At 44.1% G+C, this 27,871-nt stretch overlaps 1 protein-coding gene across 2 annotated transcripts in view; it reads right to left on the minus strand.

Annotated features, from left to right (window-relative positions):
• The window catches only part of NPC1 (NPC intracellular cholesterol transporter 1), a 47,061-nt gene extending 20,021 nt beyond the window's left edge, over positions 1-27,040 (minus strand). Inside the window, exons 1-9 of one of the 2 annotated variants that reach the window (XM_049900196.1) lie at positions 26,775-27,040; positions 16,489-16,611; positions 14,526-14,632; positions 12,568-12,743; positions 6,792-6,959; positions 5,946-6,195; positions 3,215-3,288; positions 2,313-2,683; positions 617-843 (exon numbers count right to left, since the gene is read on the minus strand). In XM_049900196.1, the coding sequence (XP_049756153.1) occupies positions 617-843; positions 2,313-2,683; positions 3,215-3,288; positions 5,946-6,195; positions 6,792-6,959; positions 12,568-12,743; positions 14,526-14,632; positions 16,489-16,611; positions 26,775-26,831 (1,553 nt within the window). In that variant the 5' untranslated portion in view covers positions 26,832-27,040. Of the gene's footprint in view, positions 1-616; positions 844-2,312; positions 2,735-3,214; positions 3,289-5,945; positions 6,196-6,791; positions 6,960-12,567; positions 12,744-14,525; positions 14,633-16,488; positions 16,612-26,774 lie in introns of both variants that reach the window. The other variant, XM_049900195.1, reaches the window with a different exon arrangement.
• Between the last annotated feature and the right edge of the window lie 831 nt (positions 27,041-27,871).

Consider the following 27,871-nt stretch of genomic DNA (forward strand, 5'->3'; position numbering starts at 1 on the left):
TACTTGAAGGTGAACTTGATATCATGATATAAATTTATATGTGAAAGGCAAGAAAAAGCACTATAGGCTTCTAGTTTTGTACTACGAAACTAGCTCAACAAAACCTTAGAGGGTGGTGTGGGACACAAAGCTGTGCGTTATCAACTGGGGCATGGGTTCAAGGTTGAGGGGTGCCTGCTGTTCCTTCATCATGTACCACGTGAGCACGCCCACCACAGGGCCTTTGTACTTGGTGCTCATTCTGCTTGGAGCACGTGTCCCTCTCGAGGCTTCCTGCTTTCCTTTCCCTGCCCGCTCTCTCTATAGCAGTACACTCCACTGCTTTTATCTCCATATCCTGCTTTATCTTCCTGCACGGCACCCTCTCTATCCCACATTGTATTATATATTTATTTTTTCATCCTTTGTCTCCCCGCATTAGAATGTCAGCTTCAGAGAGCAGGGTTTTAATCTGTCTGTTTATGGCTATGTTTCTAGCACCTTCTAGCAACAGCAGGAATTCAAATATCTAGGGGATACATGAATGACTGTCTCCTTGAAGTGTAATTTCCCAGAAGCAAACACATCTCTGGCCACTCACCATGCACAGTATACACACCACGCACAGTATACTCACCGTACACAGTACAGGAAGTGTGTGTGGTAGTCTGCGTACGTGTAGAACTCGTCCCCTACTTTGTGGTCCAGCACGGAATGGCTGTTCTGGAAGTAATTTAACACGCTCAGAATGGTGCAGTTCTTGTTATACGGTGAGAGCGGGGCCAAGCAGATGTCCCGAAGCATCACAGTCTGGTTGTTATACAGTGCAGTAATGTTTTCGATGGCCGTCTGTAAATCAAGAACCTGAAAAAAGCAAAAACAAATAAATCCAGACAAATGTCAGATTTCTCTCTGATTTTGACTAACGATGGCCCTGAGGGGTCAAAAGATAAAAAGTATTTCGGGAAATGCTTCCTAGCGTGGGGCACGGGGAAAGGTGTAGTGTGGTCTGATGACACCAAGGGCCCAACTTAGGGTCCAGCAAACTGGGACAAAGACTCTGCTTGGTAGCATCCGTCCAAAAAGATGGGTCTGTGTGTGGGGGGGTCCCACTATCTGGTACCAAACCCAAACAAGACAGTCATCAAATTAGAACACAGAGACCGCTCCCCTCCTGCCCCCTCCAGCTGTGACCAACATGGCCAGAGGGGCGATAGAGCAAGACACCTGGTATTCTCGGGCCCTCGTCCTCACCAACAACTTCTCACCTGCTGCCTCGCTACATACTACAGCTATTGATGCGTACTGCCATATTTTCTAATAGGGACCAAGCTCCTCAGAGTAAGTAACTCTTGCTCATCTTTTGCACAAAGCAGGTGGCTTGATAAACTTTCTGATGAATATAAACTGAACAACTTGGGGAAAACAACCGATAATCACTGGGTGGAGAAACAATTCTATGAACGCCTTGGGACAGTACTTTTGTTTTCAAGGTTTTAGACCTTCTGTGGGTGAGAGCATGGGGCCCTGGTGGCACAGTGGTTAAGCATTTGGCTGCTAATCAAAAGGTTGGCAGTTCGAATACAACAACTACTCGTTGGAAACCCTATGGGGCAGTACTACTCTGTCCTACAGGGTCGCTATGAGTCGGAATTGATGTGACGGCAATGGGGTTTGGTAGGTGAGAGCAATGTTTAAAGGAAAATGATTATGTGATCATTCCATTAAAACAAAGTGGGATGTAGTTTATTCACTCCAAGGCTAGCATGATAGGGGAAGATGGGCAGGTTTAATCGCCTTTCTAAGCGAAGCAGGCTGGCATCTCATCTCAAATGCACACCCCTGCAAAGGCCGGTCAGGAGCTGGCAGTCAGCCCACGTACTCCTGCATGTTAATCAGTGACGGCCCAGCGGCCCCTCCTCCAGCCCCCAGAAGAGCAGGAGGGCTTCGCTCCTCTGGGTCCTAGCGTATTACTTTCAGCTACCAAGGGAAAAAAAGAATTCATAAATCCCTGAGGTGAATTCTTCAAAACACACTGTTTCCATACAGAAATGCTGCATAAGTCCTCCTCTGCTCGTCTCAACCTTAAGAAAAAGGTGAGACCTACTACTACGTGAAGGAAATACAGAAGTGGGCGATGACAGCTTTCAAGAAGTTCAACACCTGTTCCTCACTTTCTTGAAAAATAAGTTAAAAGCGCCTTTACTTTTTACCTTTAAAATTTTTAGTGTATGACACTACATTCTGCCCAAATCCACATCAAGTACAATTGGTCAAGAGACAACCGGGTCCACCCCTCTCCCTGGGACTCATTTCTGCAAACAGCAGATTACCTGGTGCAAAATCTCTATGTTAAGTGGAGGTCCAAAAGGCACGTCGGTCCCTGAGGGGTACGGCTGGTAGATGTGCTTGGAGGTGTGGGGGGCTCGGATGATGAGCTGCTCTGTGCGGAAAAAAGGCCCAAAGTGCATGTCAAAGTACTCCTTTTCGCGGCGCCCCTGGCTGTTGGGGGCTGACCAGAGGTCAACGGGATTGGTCGTGACCCGCACAAACACCAGGCCCGATGAGCACACGCCAATGAAGACCAGGGAGAAGAAGACGACACAGCCGGGGTTTCGGACGCAGAAAACTCCCCACCGTGTGAACAGCCGCCTCAAACAGCCCTCAAAGGCTGCACCAAGAGGGTCGCAGCAGGATGCCTCCCCTGGAAGGGCGGGAGAGGAAGGGAGGGTGGAGGTTAAGAGCCAAGCCATTCCTGAAAGTTGGAACAGGGAAAGCATTAGCTGCCAATACAGACGGCGGCCACCCCAGCCCTCAGAGGACATGCACAAGAGCCTGCCTGGCCCTAGCTATCATCTGCTCAGCGACACCTGCTTCCCCACCTGCCACAATGAATAACATCCCTACCCACAGAGGATCAACGCTCACACACAAGCCTTCCTCTGAACAGTGAAGCTCTTGGACCACTCTGTCTAAAGCAGTTCCCCCATCAACCCTGCCTTACCACTCCTGGTCTCAGCCAGCTATGCCCTCTCCTTCACTGCTCTTATCCAGCCCACTACTCCCTTGGTTCTGACCTGCCACCCTGACTAGACTGTGGGTACCACAGAGGGAGAGCCATCTCTGTCCTGATCACAGCTGTGCCATCAGCACTGGCACACTGGCTCACCACTAGCAGGTGTGTAACATGAGAAAGAAATGGACACTCATGCCAACATCATCCAAACGTGCCTACCTTTGTCACTGGCATTGACGGAAAATGCCATATTGCTATCGATGGGGGTGTACTCAGAGACAAAATACCGTTTTCTGGAAAATAAAAGCGTGTAAGTAGAATTAGGGGACTTAATGACAACACAGCTGTTATGCTGACATTCCTATCACCCCATTCATAGTTTACTTTGTCATTGTTTTCTTCCTCTTCCCTAATCACTGTCTTCTTTCTCTAAATTCCCTTGCTCTGGGTCCCTTTGCTCACCAACCTTAGGAGAAGATTTAAGAAGGTATCAAAAAAAACCTCAACAAACTAGTAAGGAGTCATTTCTCCATGTAGTCTTCATTTATATTTAAAAATTTGAGGCCCTGGGTGGTGCAGTGGTTAAGCGTTTGGCTGCTAACCAAAAGGTCTGCAGTTTGAATCCACCAGCTGCTCCTTGGAAACCCTATGGGGCACTTCTGCTCTGTCCTATAGGATTGCTATGAGTCAGAATCAACTCAATGGCAATAGCATCCTCCCCAGTAGCAATGAGCAGACCTAGCGTACAGATCGGGGTTTCTAAATAATAAAAGGAATCGGGGCTTCTTGTGGAAAAGGTTGATTCCAGGGCTGGGTCAGGGAAAATGAGCCTGGAACATCTGTGATGCCAAGTAACAAGAAAGCGCTCCAAAAAGAATGGGGGCATACCAAGTAGACACAGAAGCCAACCAGAAGGTGCTCCCAATGACCAGAACTGGAAGAATTTGAGTAACAAAATAAATGTCAGTACTGGTTACATCCCACAGAATAAGAAAAAAAAAAAAAAAATCCATGAGCCCATGCTGATGTAAATAATTGAATAAGTAAATAGATGGGGGAGAAAGGACAGCTTTTTGTACAGAATAAGTCCAACTAGTAAATGCAGAAGGAACAAGGGAGATGCAATGTCACCACCAGGCAAACATCACAACAATGGCTGCAGACAACATCCACCAAGAGATGCTGTAGTCAGTGCGTCAAAGTTTGAGGAGACACAGGATATTAGTATAGTTTCAAAGCATCTCCTCCAAGATACTGATCACCACAAAAAGAAAAACTGTTAACTTTGCTGCAGAGAAAGCCAGCAGACACCTCCTTAACCAAGAGATCAAAGTGGATGTTATGGATTGAATTGTGTCCTGCAAAAAATACGCGTGTCAACTTGGCTAGGCCATGATTCTCAGGATTGTGTGACTGTTCAACATTTTGTCATCTGATGTGATTTTCCTGTGTTGTAAATCCTACCTCTATGATGTTCATGAGGTGGGTTTAGAGGCAGTTGTATTAATGAGGCAGGACTCAATATATAAGATTAGATTGTGTCTTAAGTCAATCTCTTTTGAGATACAAAAGACAGAAGCAAGCAGAGAGACAGGTGGACCTCACACCACCAAGAAAGTAGCGCCAGAACCTTCGGACCCAGGTTCCTTGCACTGAGAAGCTCCTAGTCCAGGGGAAGATTGATGACAGTCCCCCTGGAACTGATGTCCTGAATTTGGACTTGTAGCCTACTAGACTGTGAGAGAATAAACTTCTGTTTGTTGAAGCCATCCACTTGCGGTAAGACAGTTGACATCAGCAGGAATAAGACATGGACGTCATGTGCCCCTGAAGTGACACACTGCGAAGGACACAACGCCACTTCTGTGTCCTCTTGCCAAAAACACACAAGCTCAATCTACTCATGAGAAAACATCAGGTGAAGGCACACTGAGGGCTATTCTACAAAATACCTACTAATCTGCACTCTTTAAGTGGCAAGGTCTTAAAAAAAGGAAAGGAAAGACTAAGGGGCTGTCACAGATCGGAGGAGACATTAACAAAACAAAAAATGAATGAGATGCGGGATCCTGGACTGGATCCTGGAATCGTAAAGAGGCCTTGGGAGAAAAAGTAGTGAAATTTGAATAAAGTCTGTGGTTTAGCTAATATTTTACCAATGATCTTTTCTTGCCTTGGTAATTGTACTGTGTTATGTAAGCTGTGAGCCCTGGTGGCACAGTGGCTAAGAGTTCGGCGCTAGCCTAAGGTCGGCAGTTCGAATCCACCAGCTGCTCCTTGGAAACCCTATGGGGCAGTTCTACTTTGTCCTGTAGGGTCACTATGAGTCGCAATTGACTCGACGGCAATGGGTTTTAGGTTGTAACATTACAGGGGGCTGAGTAAAGGATATGTATAAACTCTGTGCTGTTTTCAAACTTTTTTCTAAATCTAAAATTGTTTCAAAATAAAAAGTTAAAAAAAAAGAAAGTACTGTTCTAGAGGCCTTGGGTGGTGCAAGCTGTTAAGCACTTAGCTACTAACCAAAACGCTGGTGGTTCAAATCCATCCAGGACACCTTGGAATAAAGACCTGGCAATCAACTTCTGAAGATCACAGCCATTGAAAAAAAAAAAAAAAGTACTGTCCTAAATCAAGAGGCAAATATCTAAAAGGAGTATGGTATTACATCTAATTAGAAACGCAAGGGACCAGAAAAATGGGATTTAAATTAGATTCAGCACACATGAACTTTCTATTAATGAATGGGTGGTTAACTAACTTCAAATGTTTAAACATCTAAAGAGGCCTTTGAATATTTACTAGTCGCAGGATGCAAACAATTCATGGAAGGGTATTAATGCAGATACTTATTCTGTTCTAAATAACCAACATCTGCCAAGTAGAAGGCTAAAAGTGCCACTGGGTAATTCTGTCCTTCCTGCTACAGAGGATGAATAAAGTTGCTTACCTGTAGCACCACACTGCAAAAAATGATCCAAAAAACACAAGGACAAACGCCATGTAGGTGATCCACATGATGACATACATGGCGTCCAAGCCAAAGATTATCCAAGGTGCAGGAGGGGGCGGGGGCTGGGGCTTGGGGCCACAGACAACTGAGCAGTCCTGGCAGCTGCAGGGCCCCGTGACCTCATCCACAGCCTCGTCGCAGCCCTTGGTGGCATTGTTCATGGGCTCCATCCCAAGCACTGGAAGATCTACAGGAAGGAACTGTGTTGAGTGAATGGCTCAAGTAAAAAAAAAAATCATTAAACATTTGTCTTAAATTATATTTAAATGCAACAACAAGCACAATGAAACATGTAATGCAAATATAAGAATAACAAGTCCACAGTTTTTGTTTGATAAAATTATGTTTTGGTGCTTAGTCCTCTTAAAATTTTAAGTTACGTCAATAACTTAGCGCATGGGGTTTTGTCACTGAGAACGGAATACACTGTACACCAAGGTATACCTTAAATCATGCCCCGTCTCCACCCGGCGGAGTTAGTCAAACACTACAGCAGAGCTTCTGAAAAAGCCTTTGTAACACTTTTCAGCCTTTTGTTGTAACAGCTTATTCTTTCAGTTATGGCGCAATACCCAAAGGCAATTCTTTTCCTCTTCCATTCCCACCGCCCTCCCGTAAAGGAATTAGGGGCAGGATGCTACTTTCTCTCTCTGGTTACCTCTCACTGGAGAGACACTCCAGGAACGGTCATCTGAAACTGTTTATCTTCCTATTGCAGATGATGGGGTTTGGGCTTTCGAATAACATCATAAATGCAGCAAACTTGGGAGTCTTTATCCCCACCTGAAAAAACGGGCGTGATGGTGAAAGGAGTCTGCCCGTTGTCCTTGCTGAACATGTACTCAATCCAGTTGGTGGCATTGCAGGCCTTGGCGTCCTTCCCACACAGCAGCCCCAGGGCCTTGTCATTACTCGAGGGGGCCTCCACGTCCCGGCAGGCGTTGTACATGGCTAGAAGAGGAACCCCAAGGAAAAGACTGAAAGCCAGTGCTTCCTGAATTCATCTGTGAGGTACTACAGAAGGAAGTGCACGTGGGAACACTGAACTCCCTGTGCCCCGCAACCAGGAGCCACGCTAGGTGAACGGGCTGGAGGTGGGACGGGAAACACAAAGGGAAGAAGTGCGATTACCTTCAAACTCGCCTCTCCTGCAAATAATATTCTAGGCCAGATTCCAAGTTACTTAAAAGTAAAGCACAGATAGGAAAGGTTTCCGTTACCCCATGCCGTTCTTACAGCAGCTTGGAGAAGGATCATGCTGCACACTGCAGAGGAGAGCAAGCTCAGGCTCGGGAAGGAGGAGCTATGAACCTGGTACCTCTGCAGTCAATGAAATGCATTCCAGAAAACTCCTGGGGTGGAAGAATATACGCCTGGAGATATATGGAATTTATGGGAAACCTGGTTTCAGGGCAGAGGTCATGTGCGAATGAACCTAACAGCTATTCTTTTTTTGGTTTTATTTCAGTACATATAAAGAAAACACTCTATTTTGAGGAGGCAGCTCTTCCCCAGTCACCTTTTGAGTGCCTTCCAACCTGGGGGGCTCATCTTCCAGCACTATATCAGACAATGTTCCACTGCTATTCATTAGGTTTTCACTGGCTAACGCTTTTCAGAAGTAGACTGCCGGGTCCTTCTTCCTAGTCTGCCTTAGTCTGGAAGCTCAGCTGAAACCTGTCCTCCATGGGTGACCCTGCTGGAATCTGAATACCAGTGGCATAGCTTCCAACATCACAGCAACACGTAAGTCCCCACAGTATGACAAACTGACAGACAAGTGGGAGACACTTGAGATGTTCAACAAACAGATGCAATGCTGGAAGCACTCACTTGTCTATACCAAGAAATTTGGAAGACAGCTTCCTGGCCAACCGACTGGCAGAGATCCATATTTATGCCTATTCCCAAGTAAGGTGATCCAACTGAATGTGGAAATTAGAGAACAATATCATTAATATCACACGCAAGCAAAATTTTGCTGAAGATCATTCAAAAACAGCTGCAGCAGTATATCGACAGGCAACTGCCAAAAATTCAGGCTGGTTTCAGAAGAGGATATGGAACCAGAGATATCATTGCTGATGTCAGATGGATCCTGGCTGGAAGCAGAGAATACCAGAAGGATGTTTACCTGTGTTTTATTGACTATGCAAAGGCATTCGACTGTGTGGATCAGAACAAATTATGAATAACACTGCCAAGAATGGGAATTCCAGAATACTTAATTGTGATCATGAGGAAACTGTACATAGATCAAGAGGCAGTTGTTCGGACAGAACAAAGGGATACTGAGTGGTTTAAAGTTCGCAAAGGTGTGCATCAGGGTTGTATCCTTTCACCATACCTATTCAATCGGTATGCTGAGAAGCTGGACTATATGAAGGAGAATAGGGCATCAAGATTGGAGGAAGACTCATTAACAACCTGTGTTATGCAGATGACACAATCTTGCTTGCTCAAAGTGAAGAGAACTCGAAGCACTTATTGATGAAGATCAAAGACCACAGCCTTCAGTATGGATTGTACCTCAACATAAAGAAAACAAAAATCCTCACGACTGGACCAATAAGCCACATCATGATAAATGGAGAAAAGACTGAAGTTGTCAAGGATTTCATTTTACTTGGATCCTCAATGAACACCCATGGAAGCAGCAGTTAAGAAATCAAAAGATGCACTCCATTGGACAAATCTGCTGCAAAGGACCTCTTCAAAGTGTTGAAAAGCAAAGATGTCACCTTGAAGACTAACGTGTGCCTGACCCCAGCCATGGTATTTTCAATCGCATCATATGCATGTGAAAGCTGGACAACGAATAAGGATGACTGAAGAAGAATTGACACCTTTGAACTGTAGTGTTGGGGAAGAATATTGAGTATACCATGGACTGCCAAAAGAACGAACAAATAAGTCTTGGAAGGACAATCAGAATGCTCCTTAAAACCAAGGATGGCGAGACTGTGGCTTACATATTTTGGACATGTTGTCAGGAGGGATCAGTCCCTGGAGAAGGACATCATGCTTGTCAGAGTACAGGGTCAGCGAAAAGAGGAAGGCCCTCAACGAGGTAGACTGACACAGTGGCTGCATCAATGAGCTCAAGCATAACAATGATTGTAAGGATGGCGCAGGACGAGGCAGTGTCTCATTCTGTGATACATAGGCTTGCTATAAGTCGGAACCGACTTGATGGTACCTAACAACAACAACAACAAAAGAAGACACACTAAATAAGGTTCATTCGTATCAATGACATTTTGCACATAAGAAAATAGTAGTAACGGGTCCTATAGTGTTAATTTTCATTTGCCAGCCCCTGCTTACTTAAAACTTTCTAGGATCTTCTTCCCCTACACTTTAAGGAGACGTTTATAAATGCATTTTGTTTTGCCTTTACTCTTAAAAGACAGCTAGAGTGACCGTTATCTCCTATAGAACCATCAAGATACTATTCCACTGCCTTCTGGCTTCTATCATTGCTGGTAAGAAAAATCACCAATAGTTTTTCTTTATGATTTGTCCCTTCTCTCTATTTGCTTTTAAGATATCTGTCTTTGGGGTTCATAGTTAGTTTTTCTAGGTGGGGCAGTGGTGGTTCAGTGGTAGAATCCCATGTGGCAGACCCAGGTTTGATTCTCAGCCAGTGCACCTCGTGTGCACCTACCCATTTGTCAGTGGAGGCGTACGTGTTGCTATGATACTGAAAAAGTTCCACTGGAGCTTCTAGACTAAGACGGAGTAGGAAGAAAGGCCTGGTGATCTACATCTGAAAATCAGCCAATGAAAACCCTGCAGATTACGACAGTCCTGTTCTGTCATGCATGGGGTTGCCGTGGGTCAGCGGCTGACTCGACAGCAGCTACCACCACCAAAGTTATATTTAGGTGTGTTAATTCTTTTTAATTTATCCTGCTTAAGGACTCATTTTGTTTCTTAAATCTGAGGATTCATCTCTCATTCATTCTGGAAAATTCCCAGCCATTATGCCTTTGCTTATTGTCCCTTCTCAACTCTCTACTTTTTCTATTTCTGAAGATCCTCATTTAATTCCACATGCCACTTCTTTCTGTAATGGTTCCAGGTCTTTATATCTCTGTGCTGCTTTCTGGGAAACTCCCTCACACCTATATTCCAGTTCACCACCTGGTTTTCAGTTTTATTAAATGATTCAAGCACACAGAGAAGTATGGAGACTGATAAAATTCTTAGGTACTCATCACTAATCTGTATCAATCTTACCATTTTACATTTGCTTCAACATTAAAAAAATAATGCACTATAGATACATTTGAAGCCCCCTACCTAGCCCCACCTGCGCCCATCCCCCTTCCCTGAGGTGACCACATCCTGAATTTGATGCTGTCATTCCCATGTAGGTTTGTATGCTATCATGACATATATCCATAAATACATAGTTCTATTTTGTTTTAAAAATTCACATAAACTATATACTATACGGAGCCCTGGTAGCACAGTGGTTAAGAGCTTGGCTGCTAACCAAAAGATCGGCAGTTCAAATCCACCAGCCGCTCCTCGGAAACCCTGTGGGGGCAGTTCTACTCTCTCCTATAAGGTTGCTGTGGGTTGGAATTGACTCGATGGCAATGGGTTTGCTTTTTTTTTTTTTGGTATACTATACATGTTCTGCAACTTATATTTCAGTCAACATTTTTTAAGATTCATCCATTTTGACAGATATAACCCTACTTCATATATTTTAAACATTTTATGTATTTTTTTATATGACCATGACTATAAAACAACAAAACCAATCTTCTGTTAATAAGCATTTACTGTCTCTAATTTTTCATGATGACATTGATGGTACAAAGAACATTCTTACCCGGGTCCCTCTGTTTACATGCATAAGAGTTTCTCTAGGGCAGGCATCTATAAGTGAAATGCCTTGGGGGAGGTTATATGTATTGTCAGCTTTACCAGGCATTCCAAAATTGTTCTTCAGAAAGGTTTACAACCCCTTGTACCAATTTACACTGATAATGTTGTGATGAGTTGGAATCAACTCGATGGCAAGTTTCTCTTGTCTAGAAATCCTTCCTTACCTTAAAGTCACAAGGATGTTTCTAAAAATTTTAAAGTCTGCTTTTCACATTAGGCCTTATAACCAATTTATTTTTAGTATGACATGATATGCAAAAATAAAAATCAGATGAATACGCACAGTCAATTGCCTCAGCCCATTTACTGAGTGGCCCACCTTTTGCCTCTGTGATGTGGCACTACACACCTGCCATTTCTCAGCTTCCTATACATCACTGTGCTGTCTCTAGACAGACTGCGCTCTCTCCATTCTGGCAGGATGTCTTTATATTTTTCGGTAGGTTTTTCCTAGATACCTTATTTTTGTTGTCTTGGGATCTTTTTTCTATACATTTTTTTTTCTGTCACATTTTTAATTGGTCATTACAATTAAATTTCTATATTGTGCTTACAGTCAATAACTTTGCTAAAATTCTTATTCTATTCTTTTGCAGATTTTTCTTAGACATATTCTTTGTTTAGCTGTGTCTAATATGCTGTTTAATCTATTAGTCCATTTCAATGACCGCTGCTCATTAATGGATCCAGTTGGTTCTATTTCTAATATGCTCATTCTTTTTCCATAGTGTTCTTTCATTTCGATCATTTTCAACAAACATTATATGGTCTCTCTTTCAGACTATCTAGGATTTCTAGTTACTGAGGTGCCATGTCTCCTATTTGTTATATCTGCTTATTTTTCCTGATGGTGATCTGTTTCTTCATAGTCCAAACCTCTTCTCCCAAAAACGTAGAACAAGATTCTAACTCACACACACACACAAAAGCTCAGGCTTATTGGTCTGACAGAGACTGGAGAAAAGCTGAGAGTATGGCATCCGAACACCCTTTATAGCTCAATACTGAAGCTACTCCTGAGGTTCACCCTGCAGCCAAAGATTAAGCAGGCCCATAAAACAAAATGAGACTAAAGGGGCACAGCAGCCCAGAGGCAAGGACGAGAGGCAGGAGGGAACAGGAAAGCTGGTAACGGGAAACCCAAGGTCGAGAAGGGGAGAGTGTTGACATGTCCTGGAGCTGGCAGCCAATGTCACAAAACAATATGTGTATTGTTTAATAAGAAGCTAGTTTGCTCTGTAAACCTTCATCTAAAGTAGAATAAAAAAATCTCTCCTCCTCCTTCACCAAACAGGTCTACCCTCCCACCCTGTTTCATCAGTCCTGCTGTAATTCACGCAGTTACACAACTCATGGCCACTACAGACATAGTTCCAATGATTATTAAACAAGGTACACAGAAGTAAATTTGCACGTGCTGAAATTTTCCAGGTGGGGAGCTTACAGTTAGGAAGGGGGTTAAAGCAAATACTTTATGGAGATTATCTTAGAGGTATAGCCCAAGTCCTAGGATACAAGCAAAGCAACAACTCTCATTTCATGGCCAATGGAATTGAAAATTGTCACTTTCCACACTCTGACAGGACTACAGAAAGGAACAACTTGATCCCTCTCCTGAGGTGAACTGTGAAAAAAGGATAATTACAAGTTTACTCACCATTGGCAAAGCTGTCTCCGATATAGTACTGTAACTCTTCTATGTTTGTTTTTGTCTCATTTGTAACAGGATCAACGTAATCGTTAGTTGCTGTGACATTCAGAAACTGACTCTGTTGAGGGCTACAGGTCAGCTCACAAAACAGGTTCATTAGGTTATAAAAACAGGATGGACATCTAAAGAAAAAGTAAATCATATTTCATATAATCTCACAGATAACAGACACAGGAGAAAGTTGATTTTAAATTGACAAAGAATAAAATTTATTGTGAAGAGACAAATGAATTTCCATAAGAATATATTAAACTCACTAATTCTAAACCTACGACTTCATGTTAGGGACCTCTTTAAAAACTGCTGTGACTGTATTTTGTTCAAATTTCAAAAGGAAGGAATTACAAAATTACTACTCAGAAAACCAGTTGCCCTCTACTTTTTGACCATCTGAACTAAGTTCTAAAGCAAACGGTACTTTTTAAAATTGTACAAAAAAAAATTTTTAACCATATAAAAATAATGTAACCACAGTATGGAAAATCACTCTTGGGGTAAACAGTTTTCTATCTTTTTCTATGAAACAAGTTTCTTTCCACGTTACTGCATATAATCTAAAGAGCTCTGGTGGAGCAAGGTTAAGTGCTCAGCTGCCAACTGAAAGGTTGGCAGTTCAAACCCATCCAGCAGCTTTGTGGGAGAAGGGCCTGATGATCTGGTCCCATAAAGACTAAAAAAAAAAAAAAAACTACAGCCTAAAAAATCCTATGGGGCAGTTCTACTCTGTCACATGGGGTTGCTATGAGTCGGAACCGACCTGATGGCACCCAACAGCAATAACATAAAATCTCCATAATCATCAATTTTGATGGCTGTGTAATATTTCACACAGTAGGTTGTTTCTCATTATTAGCTCTTATAAATAAAGCTGTGGTGCCTCTGATAATAACATGGGGAAAACGTGGTTATCTTTTATGTTTGTGCCCATCACACCTCAGCGAGGGTGGGTGCTCGATAAATGTGCTTCGACTGAAGGGTGGCTCCAATCTGGCTCCCTCTGTGTTCACCTGCCTTCCACAAGGTATACTGGTCTGATTAGATTTTCATTTTTTCATCTATTTATTATATAGTGTGTTGTCTCAAAAGAACAATTTAGTGATGGTTTTCCATTCTGTATTATCAATTTAAACTTCTGGAAAGAACCAGGTCTCCTCAGTGGAAGGCGACTTGTCCTCTGTCAGCTGCTTTATTAGCTGCAGAGATAAGCACTTCCCCCTCTTATGTGCTTCACAAACACTTAAGTCTGACAACTTTAGAAAGACGTCACAACCTGCTGTTCTAAAAGAGCACTTGAGCTTGTTCTTTTGCACATTTGAGAGCTGCTGTGTGGGCCTAGAGAAGACTGTTGATTATGCAACCCTTTGCGCTGCTGTGGTCACAGCGAAGCGACTGGGCAGGAAACTAGCTTGGATAAAACCAGCCAACTATGCCAGAAGGCACTTGTTAACAGTTACCAAAGCACAGTTCTAAGGAAGACCAGGATGCTAGCACACAGTTTTACCACAAGAGAGAATAATGCACAAGCCAGAGAAGGAGAGGAGGGAGGAGATGTATGTGACTGCACAATGAGGGTCCCAGGCCAGAGACTCAGTGGGAACCCCAGGACCCTCCTCCCATAGCACACAGAGCCTCAAGTCTGAAGGAGCCTGGGCCAAAGTGCAGATACCCTTTGGAGTGAAGGTATCTTAGAGGAGAACCAAGTATCAACTCTGAACATAATGAGAAAGAGGACCAAGTCTAACAGTTACTACTTTATCTTATCTTTATTTCTGACAAGTTATAAGATTGCTTTCTTAAAATAATACAAAAAAACTGAATTTTTCAAATGAAATTAGAATGTTACTAGTTACTAAGTACCTAAAAAAACACTTCATTTGTTCCGTTTGCTACAGTGGTCAACCCACCTGGACAGAAACTGTAGAGGCAGCTGCAGGTTGTCTTTCAGCGTCCGAAGCTGCTGAACGTCGCAACAAAGACTGACGTTGTCAAAGAAGAATCCCGGACAGAGCTCCTTTAGGGCAAGCGAGAGCAGACATCAGAGCAGCAGAGACAGAATAAGGACAAATATTCCTCAGTGACATAAGACAATCTCCCTTGTGTAATCTTTTTCAGGTGCACAAAGCTGAGGATATATATTTGCAAAGTTCTTGGAGAATTCTTTTAAAAGGCAATCAATTTACTATTTACAACCTAGGGATTCCCAAGTAGAGGTAGCAGAGACACAACTAATTTTTTTCTTTTGTGCAAGCTTGCTCTCCTCCCTTGACAATCATTTTACCTCTTCTTAGGCTTTAAAAATGTTTTTATTGTGGGCAAATATACACAATATAAAAAAAAAAAAAACCCTGCCCTACAGGGTTTCCTAGGCTGTACATCTTTACAGATGCAGACTGCCACATCTTTTTCCCATGCATCCGCTGGTGGGTTCAAACCCCCAACCTTTCGGTTACCAGCTGAGCGTTTAGCCACTGCACCACCAGGGCTCCTGTTTATACACAACATCAAAAAAAAAAAACCCAATCCCATTGCTGTCAAGTCGATTCCAACTCATGGTAATCCTATAAGACAGAGTAGAACTGCCCCAGAGGGTTTCTAAGGAGCAGCCGGTGGATTCAAAATCCCAACCTTTTGGTTAGCAGCCGAGCTCTTAACCACTGCGCCACCAGGGCTCCATAATACACGCCAACTCAACAACTTCTACATGTATGATTCAGTGACATTGATTACATTCTTCAAGTTGTGCAACCATTCTTGTTATCCCTTTCCAAACTATTCCGCCACCGTTAACAGAAACTCAGTGCCCTCGAAGCAATGACTCCTCCTTCCTCCTCCCCTTCCACCCTGGTAACCATTAATAATTTTTAGTTTCTAAATACTTGCTTATTTGATATAAATGAAATCATCTAGTATTTGTCCTTTTGCGACTAATTTTGCTCAGGATAATGTTTTCAAGATTCATCCATGTTGCGGCACGCATCAGGACTTCATTTCTCTTTATGGCTGAGTAATATTCCATTGTATGTATATACCATGTTCTGTTTATCCATTCATCTGTCGAGGAACATTTCGGTTGTTTACACCTTTTGGTTATTGTGAAAAGTGCTGGTGTACATGTGTTAGTTGGTGTTGCTACTTTCAAGTCTTTCAGGTATATACCTAAGAGTGGAATAGTTAGGTCTTCTCGGGTTTTTTGTGTGTTTACGTTTAACCTGAGTGCTATCTGCTATTTCCATTAGTCACTGTGGGCAGAGACAAATGCCTTTAATAATTCTGATAAAAGCAGCAAGTGAGTCCAGAAAATCTACTATGTCAACTTGACCTCACATTATATATTAAAAAAAAAAGATTTTTTTTTTTTCCACATTATATAGGTTCCTAAAATCAGTCTCTTCAACTTGATATTTCCAGTTCTTTTCTAATACCCGAGTACCAGGAATGATAAAAAGACAACCCTGGTAGTAGCCAAAATTCATAGGCTCTTCATGGAAAGCCCAGGAATCACCAAAATGGAGAGAGGACAAGGAAGTCATAGCTACTCAGCAGCAGAGTCCATTCAAGTCCTGAAATCTAGGAACTACAAAAGGCTACCTTCTAATATATTTTGTAAAACTCATCAAGAACATTTGAGGAACCAAGGTCAGTCTCTAAAGAGTAAACTGCTGTTGTGAAATCTTAAGAGATATAAAGTCAGTTCATGAAAAATTCAGCCCTGGAGTTATGTTATTATCTTCTCTGCCATTATGTGCTACAGAGAAGGTCCTGGGGTAAGATTTAAGCCCCTCATCCTGTAATATTACTGAAGGTATATTTATAGAGGACTGCTTGGTCAGTTTCGTATGTTCTCAATGCCCCAGATAATGAACTTACCTGCACCAAGTCATACCCATCCTTTGGCAATGGTTTTGGTGGCCCAGAATATTTGCAATTGTACCTCTTATCTCCAGCAGCAATCCCGCACTCGCCATACCAAACACAGGACTGGGAAAACACCTACAGAAAGTCAACACAAAACTGTCACCAGGGCCTCAAGGTTAAAAAACCTTTTCAACAACGCAAAGAACCCACACAAGCAGAATTATAAAACCTTCTAATGTCACTGTGAGGGCTAAGGTGGGCCTGACCCAAGCCATGATATTTTCAATTGCCTCATATGCATGCGAAACAATGGATAAGGAAAACCAAAGAAGAATTGATGCCTTTGAATTATGGTGTTGGCAGAGAATATTGAATATAATCCAGACTGCCAGAAGAACAAACAAATCTGTCTTGGAAGAAGTACAGTCAGAATGTTCCTTATAAGTGAGGATGGTGAGACTTTGTCTCACAGACTTTGGACATGTCATCAGGAGGGACCAGTCCTTAGAGAAGGACTTCATGTTTCGTAGAGGCTCAGGGAAAAAGAGGAAGACCCTCAAGGAGATGGACTGACACAGTGGCTGCTACAATAGGCTCAAACATAGCAACAATCATGAGGATGGCACAGGATTGGGCAGTGTTTTGTTCTGTTGTACATAAGGTCGCTATGAGTCAGAACTGACTGGATGGTACCTAAGAAAACAATTTTACCTTCAAAATGAAATGACAACAAGAGGCGCTTGTTAAACATTTTGAAAAATATTAATTAGAATGAAACAAATGCACAAAGTGGGCCTGTCAGATAAGTTGGTGAAGAGGTAGGTAATGGAAGTCACTTATTCACATGATTTCAACTTTCTGCTACTTTATTAGCCAGTATGAAGAATTTATAGTTCCACGTAAGATCAATAAGAATTACAAAGTAGAGGAAAGCAAGATGATATTTGAGTTTGCGATTAATAAGGCGCCAGTTTGCACACCTGCACAACAAACTATATAAGCTGTAAATAATGAAAAAACATTTCCATACATATTTAAGTTAACTAATATCACTACAACATCAGTAACATGAAGAACAAAATAACAAACATCAATAAACCCTGAGTAAGAACGGAGGAGCGAGAATGAACACCTTACCCTTGAGACTGAAGTAGAGAACAAAGAAAGTACCAACTTTAAGGAAAATCACCAAAGGAATCTTAAATGCTAAAAATCTCTTATGCAAAGATTTCTCTAGGGCCACTCATATTCCCCATGTGAGAGTCACAAGGCTGTCAGAAAATTCAGAAGGGGGAGGGAGGGTTTAGTGTGAATCAGCATCTGGCTCCAAAGGGCGTTCCCAAAGTACTACCAAGCTTTTGCATCACAATGCCACATAGCACTAGGAGCCAGGAGAGCCTTGGTTTACAATGTCTGCCCAGCAGGGAAACCCAGGATACTGAGAAGAAAATCTTGGCTTCTACAAGCCTAGTGGCAAAGCCACTTTTAAAAATCCGAACAGAAGCAACAGCGTGAATACTGATTCCAGGCAGTGATAGTAGCACACGACCTTAATATATGTGCAAAGAGCTAATTCAGTCTGTGATGGTCCTCAGGATCAAGATACCTGACTCATAGCAACCCTACAGAACAGAGCAAAGGACTGCCCCATAGGGTTTCCAAGGCTATAATCTTTACAGAAGCAGATTGCCACATCTTTCTTCCTCAGAGCAGTTGGTGGGTTGGAACCACCGACCTTTCTGTTAGCAGCCAAGCACTTAACCACTGTGCCTAAGGGCTCCTTAGGGTCAAGATACAAATCCTGAAACAATCCCTGAAGCTCTAAAACTGTGAGAGAAAAAAACACCCAGGAGGTTAGGGTGGGTATGTGTGCAGGAACCTAATATGACGGAGGGCCCCAGGCTGTGGAAAATTCCACTGCCCTAAGCAGCTTGCTTGGCACACCCCGCAGCTTTACATTAAAATCCTGGTTCCTTTGCTTGGCACACCCCATAGTTTACATTAAAATCCTGGTTCCCCTCTCCTTAACTGCTGCCCAAAACTAGAGGAAACTGGTGTAGGAGCCATGCTGACATTCAGGATAACCTTTTAGTTCATTAAGTACCTCATACACAGTAACTTACTCACCTCTGGGTGTTTAACTGCCATTTTCTGAACACGCGATGCATGAAGTTGTATGTAAAACCCACTGTGCCTACACACTATGATTAAGAATGTTGCTAATGTAACTTATATGAACTTCATACTTGTAAATCCCTTAAAAGTAATCTTCCCTCTCACCCTTGCTAAACAGTCTTGGCAGCAGCAGCCCCAACTGTTCCTTTCCTTGCTCAATTAAATAAAGGTGCCTTTCTACTCTTCCGTCTTGGTCTATTGTTTACTGGCTGAGACCAGTTGTGCCATGTAGAACCTTGCAGTTTCCATCTGGTAACACTAGGGGGTCTTTTAATTGTCTCTGAATTCATTTTTCAGATTATTTTAAAATATAAATTATGACTTTTGGCTTCTTAAAAGTCATATGTTTAGGCCACAAGGGAGAGAAATTTTATAAATGAGGAAGTAAAAAGAATTGAACGAAAGCCACAATACCAAACCTTTGGGAAGAAGTTGCAAGTTTTACCACTATTCTTTGATAAAGAGATTCATGATTGTTGTTTCCATAAATCCAGAGATTCTTAAACCTCTGTTTACTCTTATGATGCAGGGAAAGTATTGCAACTCTGCGCTTCCAACTAAATGGTCTGAAGTGTGAAAAGGCAAAGGCCAAGTAGAGAGATGGAGGAAACTGCAGATGCTCACACGTAATTTAAATATAACAGACCCCTCCCCCAAGATCTCTCAGACTTCTCTACAGACCAAGAGGGCAAGGTCTTGAGTTTTAGGGGCACCTGGCATCTTCAAAATGACTAAAACCCAGTCAACACACCACAGTGGCATGACAAACAGGACGGGTGTCTGGAGTCTCAATTCCCCTTCCTTAGCACCTCACCCCATACGGACAAGATGACCCAACGCTGTTTACTTCCTTTTCACAAAGCTCATCCTTTTATAATTTACATCATTTATTTCAAAGCCAAGTTTTGCTTCCACGTTTACTGGGTTGTGGTGGAAGGAAAGTGCACACAGAGTAAGGTCGGGAGTCCTGGGTTCTGGGCCTCAGCGCTCAGGAGACTCCATAAAGGTACTTGTTGAAGCAGATCACACCTGAAGCAGATCATACCTGGTGCATATTCCTTAGCCTGGATAAGGGGAAGTTTTCCTACCTGTGAAAGGAAGCTGCTAATCTCTATCTCACAGGTTGGGCGTGAAGATCAAATGAGGGACTATAGGTTGAAGCGCTTAGTAAACTAGAAAGCACTATACAATTGAATGCAAAGAATTATTGTTAATGTCTTCCAACTGTGTGGGACCTTAGCCGAATCCCAAGTTCTTAAAAAAAAAAAAAATAAAAGACCTGAGGTTCCGTTCGGGCCAGGAAATTTGGGCTTGACTCACTGCTATTACGTTTGCTTCCCAAAAAGTGATTCTGCCTAAAGCAGCAGCCCAAAGTCAGTGCGGCACCAGGTACCACCCCTTCAAACTGGTACAGCCCAGTCTGTATACTGACGTATCCTCAGAATTTGAGAATGTCCCATCCACCCTGATCCTACACAGGTGTCCCTCTTTCTGCACAAACTCGTTCCCCAGTAGAAACGATGACTACCGTTTACATTATTTAAGTACATCTCTCGGTGTCCAGTGATGGCGCACTTCCTCCTTTGGGAGGAGAGGCTTGGTATCTGATAGTCCTCTCACCCAGGCCCACACTCTGCCATCCCACTACAACTGCAGTGCAGACTGGGTCCCCTCACTTCTGCTGCTGCTGTCCTGGTTGGGCAAAGCTAATGGCAGAACCTGGAGACACGGCCAGCTCCAGCTCCAAGAAGGGGACCCGGGCACGAGAGGCCACTAGTGGATTCTACTGCCCTATGGCCTCTCCCTGGAGCAAGGAGAGAGGCTGACGTGGCCAGTCAGGGCAACTCAAGACGGGGGTAGAAGAAGGGGCTCAGAGAGTCAGGTCCAGAGACTCAGCTGCCTGTGGGTCCTCTGGAGTCAGGTAGGCAGACCTAACAAATATGGCAGGACATTTGGGGAGGAGGCTGGGATGGTCTGACTTCTCTATCGGATTTGATTTCTGGAACTCTGTATTACAGCTAACCTGACGTGCACCGATCCACATAACAAAGGATAATTTGTGTGTGCACCAGGCTGGCCTGCGTGAGGGTGTTTAAGTTAAACATTTTTAGAATTAGATCAACTCAGCTAGTCCAGTCTTTCATTTTAATCTGTAAAATGTTTATTTAAACTAAACTCTCTAATTTGTTGTTGTTGTTTTTTAAGAGATTTGCCCAAGGCCATACCGCTAGTTAGGACTAGTCTTTTATAAACTAACCAACAAATTTGAAAAATAACTCAAAAGCCACAAGACAAAACCAAAACCATGAGAATGGATACCAGAAATATTCTGTCTAGATTTTTCTTATGAAATGTCACACCCATTGGTCAGGCCAACCCCTGGGTCAGGCGAACAGGCTAATTCCATCCCTGATTTATTACTGGCTACTGGAGAAGCCACACTGGAGCCAGGAACATGACTTAAATGAGATGTCTTATTGGCTAAGTGCAACACCTACCAGTTGAACACCCATTCAACTTAGCTTGCTAAACATGAATAACCTAGTAGCAATATTTTGAATTTGAATAAATTAGACCACAGACATGGTTCAAGCCCCACGCCTGCCATGTGCATATCTTCATTTGCGTCTTTTTTGTTATAACAAAACTGTGATCATAAGTATAGGGCTTTTCTGAGTTCTGTGAATCATTCTAGCACATTATTGAACCCAAGGGCTTGGTGGGAGCCAAAAGGTCAGAAATCAGAGGGCCTGGGGACCTCAGAGCTTATGCTGGCATCCTAAGGGGGTAGAGAGAGAACCCTGAATTCGTACCCAGCAGGTCAGTAGTAAGGGTGTCATGGGGACCCCAAGCTTGCAGCTGGTGTCTGAGGTCTTGGCCTGACTTGGCAGTCTAGAGGACTGTGCCCTTGTAATTTGTGAGATCTGCTCTGCTTTAGTGGTTAGGATCAGAAGCACTGCATGTGCAGTTGAACTGGACCTGACTTGAACAGATTGGAATTGGAATTGAATTCCTTCAATTGCATTGATATCAGAGAAGTAAAATAGATTGTATTGATTTGACTGACACAAAAGCAAGTGAAACTAAGAGAAACAGTCCAGGCAAAGGAAGCCTGGTGGACCACAGCTGGTCACTGTTATCACCCAGAAACCAACTGCAAACTCTGATCTCCATTAGCTTCTTAAATCCCTCCTTCACTTCACCTTCCCCAAAACACATTTTGAGGCCCCATGATTTGGTGATTAAGAGTCAAAAGTCAAGAGTCCTGACCTTACTTGGAGATGGTTAAAATATATCTAGTTCATGACCTCCAGGAGCTTGCAATCTAGTAATTCAATTCAAACAATATATATCTTTCCACCCTACCTTGAGAAGTAGGCACTGTTAGCCCCATTTTACAGAGGAGAAAACTGAAGCTCCAGAGGATAAATCGCTTGCCCAAGAGCACCCCTGGTAAAAGGTAGAGTCAAGACTGACACCCAGGTCTTGAAACTCAAAGCCTTGTGCCAGGCAGATTTAGCCCTTCAGAGGGAAGGCAACCTGGTTGGGGGAAGAGGACAACAACTGTATGGATGATGCAGCATTTGAACCATGCCTTGGGAAATGGGCAGAGTTCTGATAGCAAGTCATTTAGCTTGGTGGCAGGGCAAAATGGCACGCCTGAGATCAGACTGTTGTTGTCAGCTGCTGTCAGGTTGGCACCCGACTCATGGTGGTCCCATGCACAACGAACAAAATGCTGCCTGGTGCTACACCATCCCCATGGTTGGTTGCAGATCAGACCATTGTGATCCATAGGGTTTTCCTTGGTTGATGTTTGAAGTAGATTGCCAGGACCTTCTTTCTAGTCCATCTAAGTCTGGAAGGTCTGCTTAAACCCATTCAGCATGATAGCGACATGCAAGCCTCAGCTGACAGATGAGTGGTGGTTATACATCAGGTGCACTGGCTAGACATCGAACCCAGGTCTCCCTCAGGAAAGGTTAGAATTCTACCAATGCCCATGCTTCAGCAGTAGGTATGTGCCCCTCTTAAAAAGTCATGAAGAGCATCCCTTTTCGGGGAGTAGAGTGTGGGGATGGATTACTCTGGAAACAGAGATCATATTGTCTTCAAACCAGAGAGGTTCTTTGTTCTGGGTAATAAGACAAACACTGAAGGAATACAAAGACCTATTCAGCAAGTCCTTTTCTCTCTGCCCACCCGCCAAAATAAAAACTCTCATTTTCCTTTGATTACTTTACTTATGTTAGTAAAATATCTGATCAAAGCATCAATCAAGGGTGAAGGAGAGTAGAAAGGATTATCCACATTCACTCCAATTTTAGATGGTTGTTCAACTCTCCCCGGTCAAAAAATTAACCCATTCTCGACCTCAGGAAAAGCCATTTCAATGCCTTAATTCCTACCTAGGTCTCACTATGTTCCAAGTCCCTCAAGAAAAACTTATAAAAACTGCAGTCAGGAGAGATATATACTATTTCTCAAAACTGTACACATTATTACTGGGCTGACTCAGGGAACATGTAGCTCAATTGGCATAACATAGTTTATAAAGAAAACATTCTACATTTTACTTCGGTGAGTAGTGTCTGGAGTCTTAAAAGCTTGTTAGCAGCCATCTAAGATACACCACTGGTTTAACCTCGTCAGGAGCAAGGGAGGATGAAGAAAACCAAAGACACAAGGGAAAGATTAGTTCAAAGGACTAATGGACCACAACTATCACAGCCTCCACCAGACTAAGTCTGACACAACTAGATGGTGCCCAGCTACTACCACCAACTGCTCTGACAGGGATCACAATAGAGGGTCCCAGACAGGGCTGGAGAAAAATGTAGAACAAAATTCTAACACACACACACAAAAAAGACCAGACTTACTGGTCTGACAGACTGAAGAAACCCTGACAGTATGGTTCCTGGACACCCTTAAAGCTCAGTACTGGAGTCACTCCTGAGGTTCACCCTTTAGTCAAGGATTAGACAGGCCCATAAAGCAAAACGAGGCTAAAGGGGCACACCAGCCCAAGGGCAAGGACGAGACGGCAGGAGGGGACAGGAAAGCTGATAATGGGGAACCTAAGGTTGAGAAGGGGAGAGTGTTGACAGGTCATGGGGCTGACAACCAATGTCACAAAATGATAGGTGTATTAATTGTTTAATGAGAAGCTATTTTGCTCTGTAAGCCTTTATCTAAGATACAAAAAAAAAAAAAAAACTGCATACATTATTTGGATACCACAAGGTGTAAAAACCATGCAGTCTAGTAACTTATTTAATTATTTAATTTTCTGTAAAAATAAAAAATTAAGAAAGGTAAAAATCCCCCTAAAAGGAACTGCAAACCTTGTGAAGGGCAGTTAGGCTGCAGTCCTGTGATAGAACTGTAACAGTACTCAGACCAAAGCCAGGAGCTGCTATCACAATCTGTTCTGCTTCAAGGTTCCAATCCACCTGCAGGTATACTGAAAGCCTCTGCAACAAGGAGGACATTACTTTTTAAAATAACTACAAGTGTTTCTTGTTAAAGGCTTCCAGGCATTTTGCAAAAGTCATGACTAACCTCTGATGACCTATCCCAAATGTCCTAGGAGAGAAACTCTTCTGCCACCAGCCTTAGATACTTGTTGTTGCTGTTAGGTGCTGTCGAGTCACTTCCGACTCATAGTGACCCTACGTACAACAGAATGATGGAATTCACCGGCGTTCCTGGGAAACCCTATGGGCAGTTCTAGAGACTCTATAGGGTTGCTATCAGTCAGAATCGACTCCACGGCAACAGGTTTGGTTTGGTTTGGTTCCATCCTCAGGATTGTTGCCGTACTTGAGCCCATCTAAAAAAACTGGCCAGTGAAAAACTTTGATAAAAAGATTTAAAAGGATTTCAGATAAATTAAAGCTATTTAATAATATGAAGCCTATTAGGTCTTTATCTAAAACTCTAGGGAAACTGAATAGCTCTACTTTAGGGCACATAATTCCTTTTATTTCTTTGGTTTTTATCCAAGAGGTATGGTGATGGGGTCTCTCCGTATATCATGTCACTTAATAACCCCAGTAACTCTATTCTCAGAAGAGACTAAGGTTGAGAGAGCAACCTGCTCAAAGCTACAGAGCTAGTGAGTGGCCCACCTGTTGACCTCACCTCAAACCCCTTCCTTCCCAACCAGGTGCCCTTGGGTTCATTGCACTACCAGAAGTATGCTCTTGTACAACCTCACACTGCTGCCCTCCCCAAGCAACCACACACAGGAAGGAGCCACCTCTTCCCTTGGCTCTTCATCCTTCACTGGGTCAACATCACCTATCACCTCCCAGGAACCACACAGTAGAAGTTTAAAGAGAGGTTTTTCTAGTCCAGGGAACCTCTTAATCTATCTTCCTCTCTGATCCACTGGACCCCTCAACACTGACACTCCTGTTTGAGGGGGTTTGTGGGCACAAGGGCACAGTCCCCGGCTGTAACAGGATGTCCCAGAGGTTCACTTTTCCATTTTTTTTAAACTGTACTTTAGATGGACATTTACAGAGGAAACTAGCTTCTTATTAAATAATATACATATTGTTTTGTGACACTGGTTGTCAAACCCACAATATGTCAACAGTCTCCCCTTCTCAACCTTAGGTTCCCCATTACCAGCTTTCCTGTCCCCTCCTTCTTTCTCATCCTTGCCCCTGGGCTGGTGTGTCCATTTAGTCTCGTTTTGTTGTGTGGGCCTATCTAATCTGTGACTTCATTACTGAGCTATAAGGATGTCCAGGGGTCATACTCTTGGGGTTTCTCCAGTCTCTGTCTTTTTTTTTTTGTTAGTTAGAATTTTGTTGTACGTTTTTCTCCAGCCCTGTCCGGGAACCTCTATTGTGATCCCTATCAGAACAGTTGGTCATGGTAGCCAGGTACCATCCAGTTGTATTGAACTCAGTCTGGTAGAAGCTGTGGTACCTGTGGTCCATCGGTCGTTTGGACTTATCTTTCCCTTGTGTCTTTGGTTTTCTTCATCCTCCCTTGCTTCAGACAGAGTGAGACTAGTGGAGTATCTTAGATGGCTGCTTACACGCTTTTAAGACCCAGATGCTACTCACCAAACTAGAATATAGAACATTTTCTTTATAAACTATATTATGCCAGTTGGGCTAGATGTTCCCCAAGACCATGGTTCCCACCACTCTTTCATCCTAATCCAGTGTAATCAGCATTATATCCTCCAAACACTCCCACCCCAGTTTTCAAAGGGAAAACTCTGGACACACAAACAGCAATGAGGCACTCATGCCCAGGCTCCAAATCCAAGAGAATGCAGGTCCAGGGAGTGGGACGCCTGAGTTCCAGGTCCCATCCTGTCACTAGCTAGTATCCTGACAAGGGAATTCAATTGTCCCCTATGGACCTCAGTTTCCTGAGATACAGAAAAGTTGGGAAGAAGAAACCTGCACTCTTCACAACACCAAGCCGACTTACATAAAGCACTTTAGACTGTTCCGATTCAGTACTTAAAGAATTTTGTTTGTTTTCGTGGTCAGATCTTGTAAAAAAATTTATAAAGAGTTCATGTACATGTGGCAGGAAAAAAAAAGGCAGGGTAAATAAATAGGTCAAACCCTGGTGGTGGTGGTGTGGTTAAGTGCTACGACTGCTAACCAAAAGGTTGGCTGTTGGAATCCACCAGGCGCTCCTTGGAAACTATGGGGCAGATCTACTCTGTCCTGTAGGGTCGCTATGAGTCGGAATCGGCTCGACGGCAGCGGGTTTGGTTTTTTTTTTTTTTTTTTTTTGGTTACCCTTCTCTATCTTCTCTTCTTCTCCCTTCTGGTCCCAAAGCCTAAGCCCAGAATCAGGTGATCACAGCTGAAGCGAGCTCGAAACAGGTCAAACGAGCTGTCCCCAGTTACCCATCCTCTTCCAGATCACAAGGGAATAGAGCTTGGCAGGAGACAGACGAGAGAAGTGGGGGACCTCGGGGACCCCATCAGTCGACCAACTTCCCCAGAGCCGGCCGGGCCCGCGCCGCCTGGGGGTACCGGGCGCCTGAGCCGCGGCAAGGCAGGGGCACGGCCCGGCGCCCCCGACTCTGGGCCCACCACGTCCCCCACAGCCCGCTCGGGTCACCGGCGGCCGCTCACCTGCGCCAGACAGAGCAGCAGCAAGAGGATGCTGAGGGCCGGGCTGCGCGCTCTCATGGTGCCGCCGCACGGAGCTTGGTCACAGATGCTCGGGTCCGTTCGGCTCCACGTCCCGGGTGCCGCCTCACTTCCCTGGGCTGAGTTTGTGGACCTAGCGCCGGCTGAGCGAGGGAGCAAGCGCGGGCAGCTGAGAGCTGCGCGCGCAGGTCAGGAAGGGAGGAGGTGTCGCCGGTCCCTCCTCCTTCTGGGCGGGGCCGCTGCCGAGACTCCAGGGCCGACTCGGGGCGGGGCCGGGGGCGGGGCCGGGGCCGGGGGCGGGACTGTGCGGCACTGCCCAGGCGATTTCTCCGGGTACCGGCGTTGTAGGTCTCCTCCTGGGTGCGGCGTGGGGCTGGGGCTGGGGGTAGCTTCTGGGGTTCCCCAGACCTGGGCAAGCTGAACTTTTGGAATCCGACCCGGAGGATATTTCTGCAGTCGTGCCAACAGTACATGATTTTGGTGCTTTAACGGGTTTCCTTCCTTTTTGCCTCTCCTGTCCGCAACTGGAAACCCTGGTCGCATAGTGGTTAAGAGTTTGGCTGCTAACCAAAAGGTCGGCACTTCGAATCCACCAGGCGCTCCTTGGAAACTCTATGTGGCAGTTCTACTCTGTCCTATAGGGTCGCTATGAGTCGGAATCGACTCCACAGCAACGGTGTTTTTATCTGCAACGGATCGTAGGGATGGCGCGGGACCTGGCAGCGTTTAGTCCTGTTGTGCATGGAGTCGCCGTGAGTGAGTGAGACTCAAGGGCGGCTAACAATAACAGGTTGGAGGCGGCTGAGATAAGTGCTCGGAGCAGTTTCTCCTCCCAAACTCAGTCAGCCAAAAGGAATGGGGCACCAGCTCGGGGCGATGACGCACAATGGCCTGATTCTGTAGATCCGGAGCGCGGGTGGGGGGTGGGAGGCGGGAGCTCGGAGATGGGTGGAGCCCCTTAGTCACCCTAACTTTGTTTACTGTCAACGCAGCCGCGTTTGGAGAAAGCGTTAGAACCGCGCCACCTGCTGGCGGAGCAAAGCGTAGCAGTGAGCCCTTTGGCGCGGGGACACTCCCGG

This window comes from Elephas maximus, chromosome 11, assembly GCF_024166365.1.
Source record: "Elephas maximus indicus isolate mEleMax1 chromosome 11, mEleMax1 primary haplotype, whole genome shotgun sequence".
Taxonomy (NCBI): domain Eukaryota; kingdom Metazoa; phylum Chordata; class Mammalia; order Proboscidea; family Elephantidae; genus Elephas; species Elephas maximus.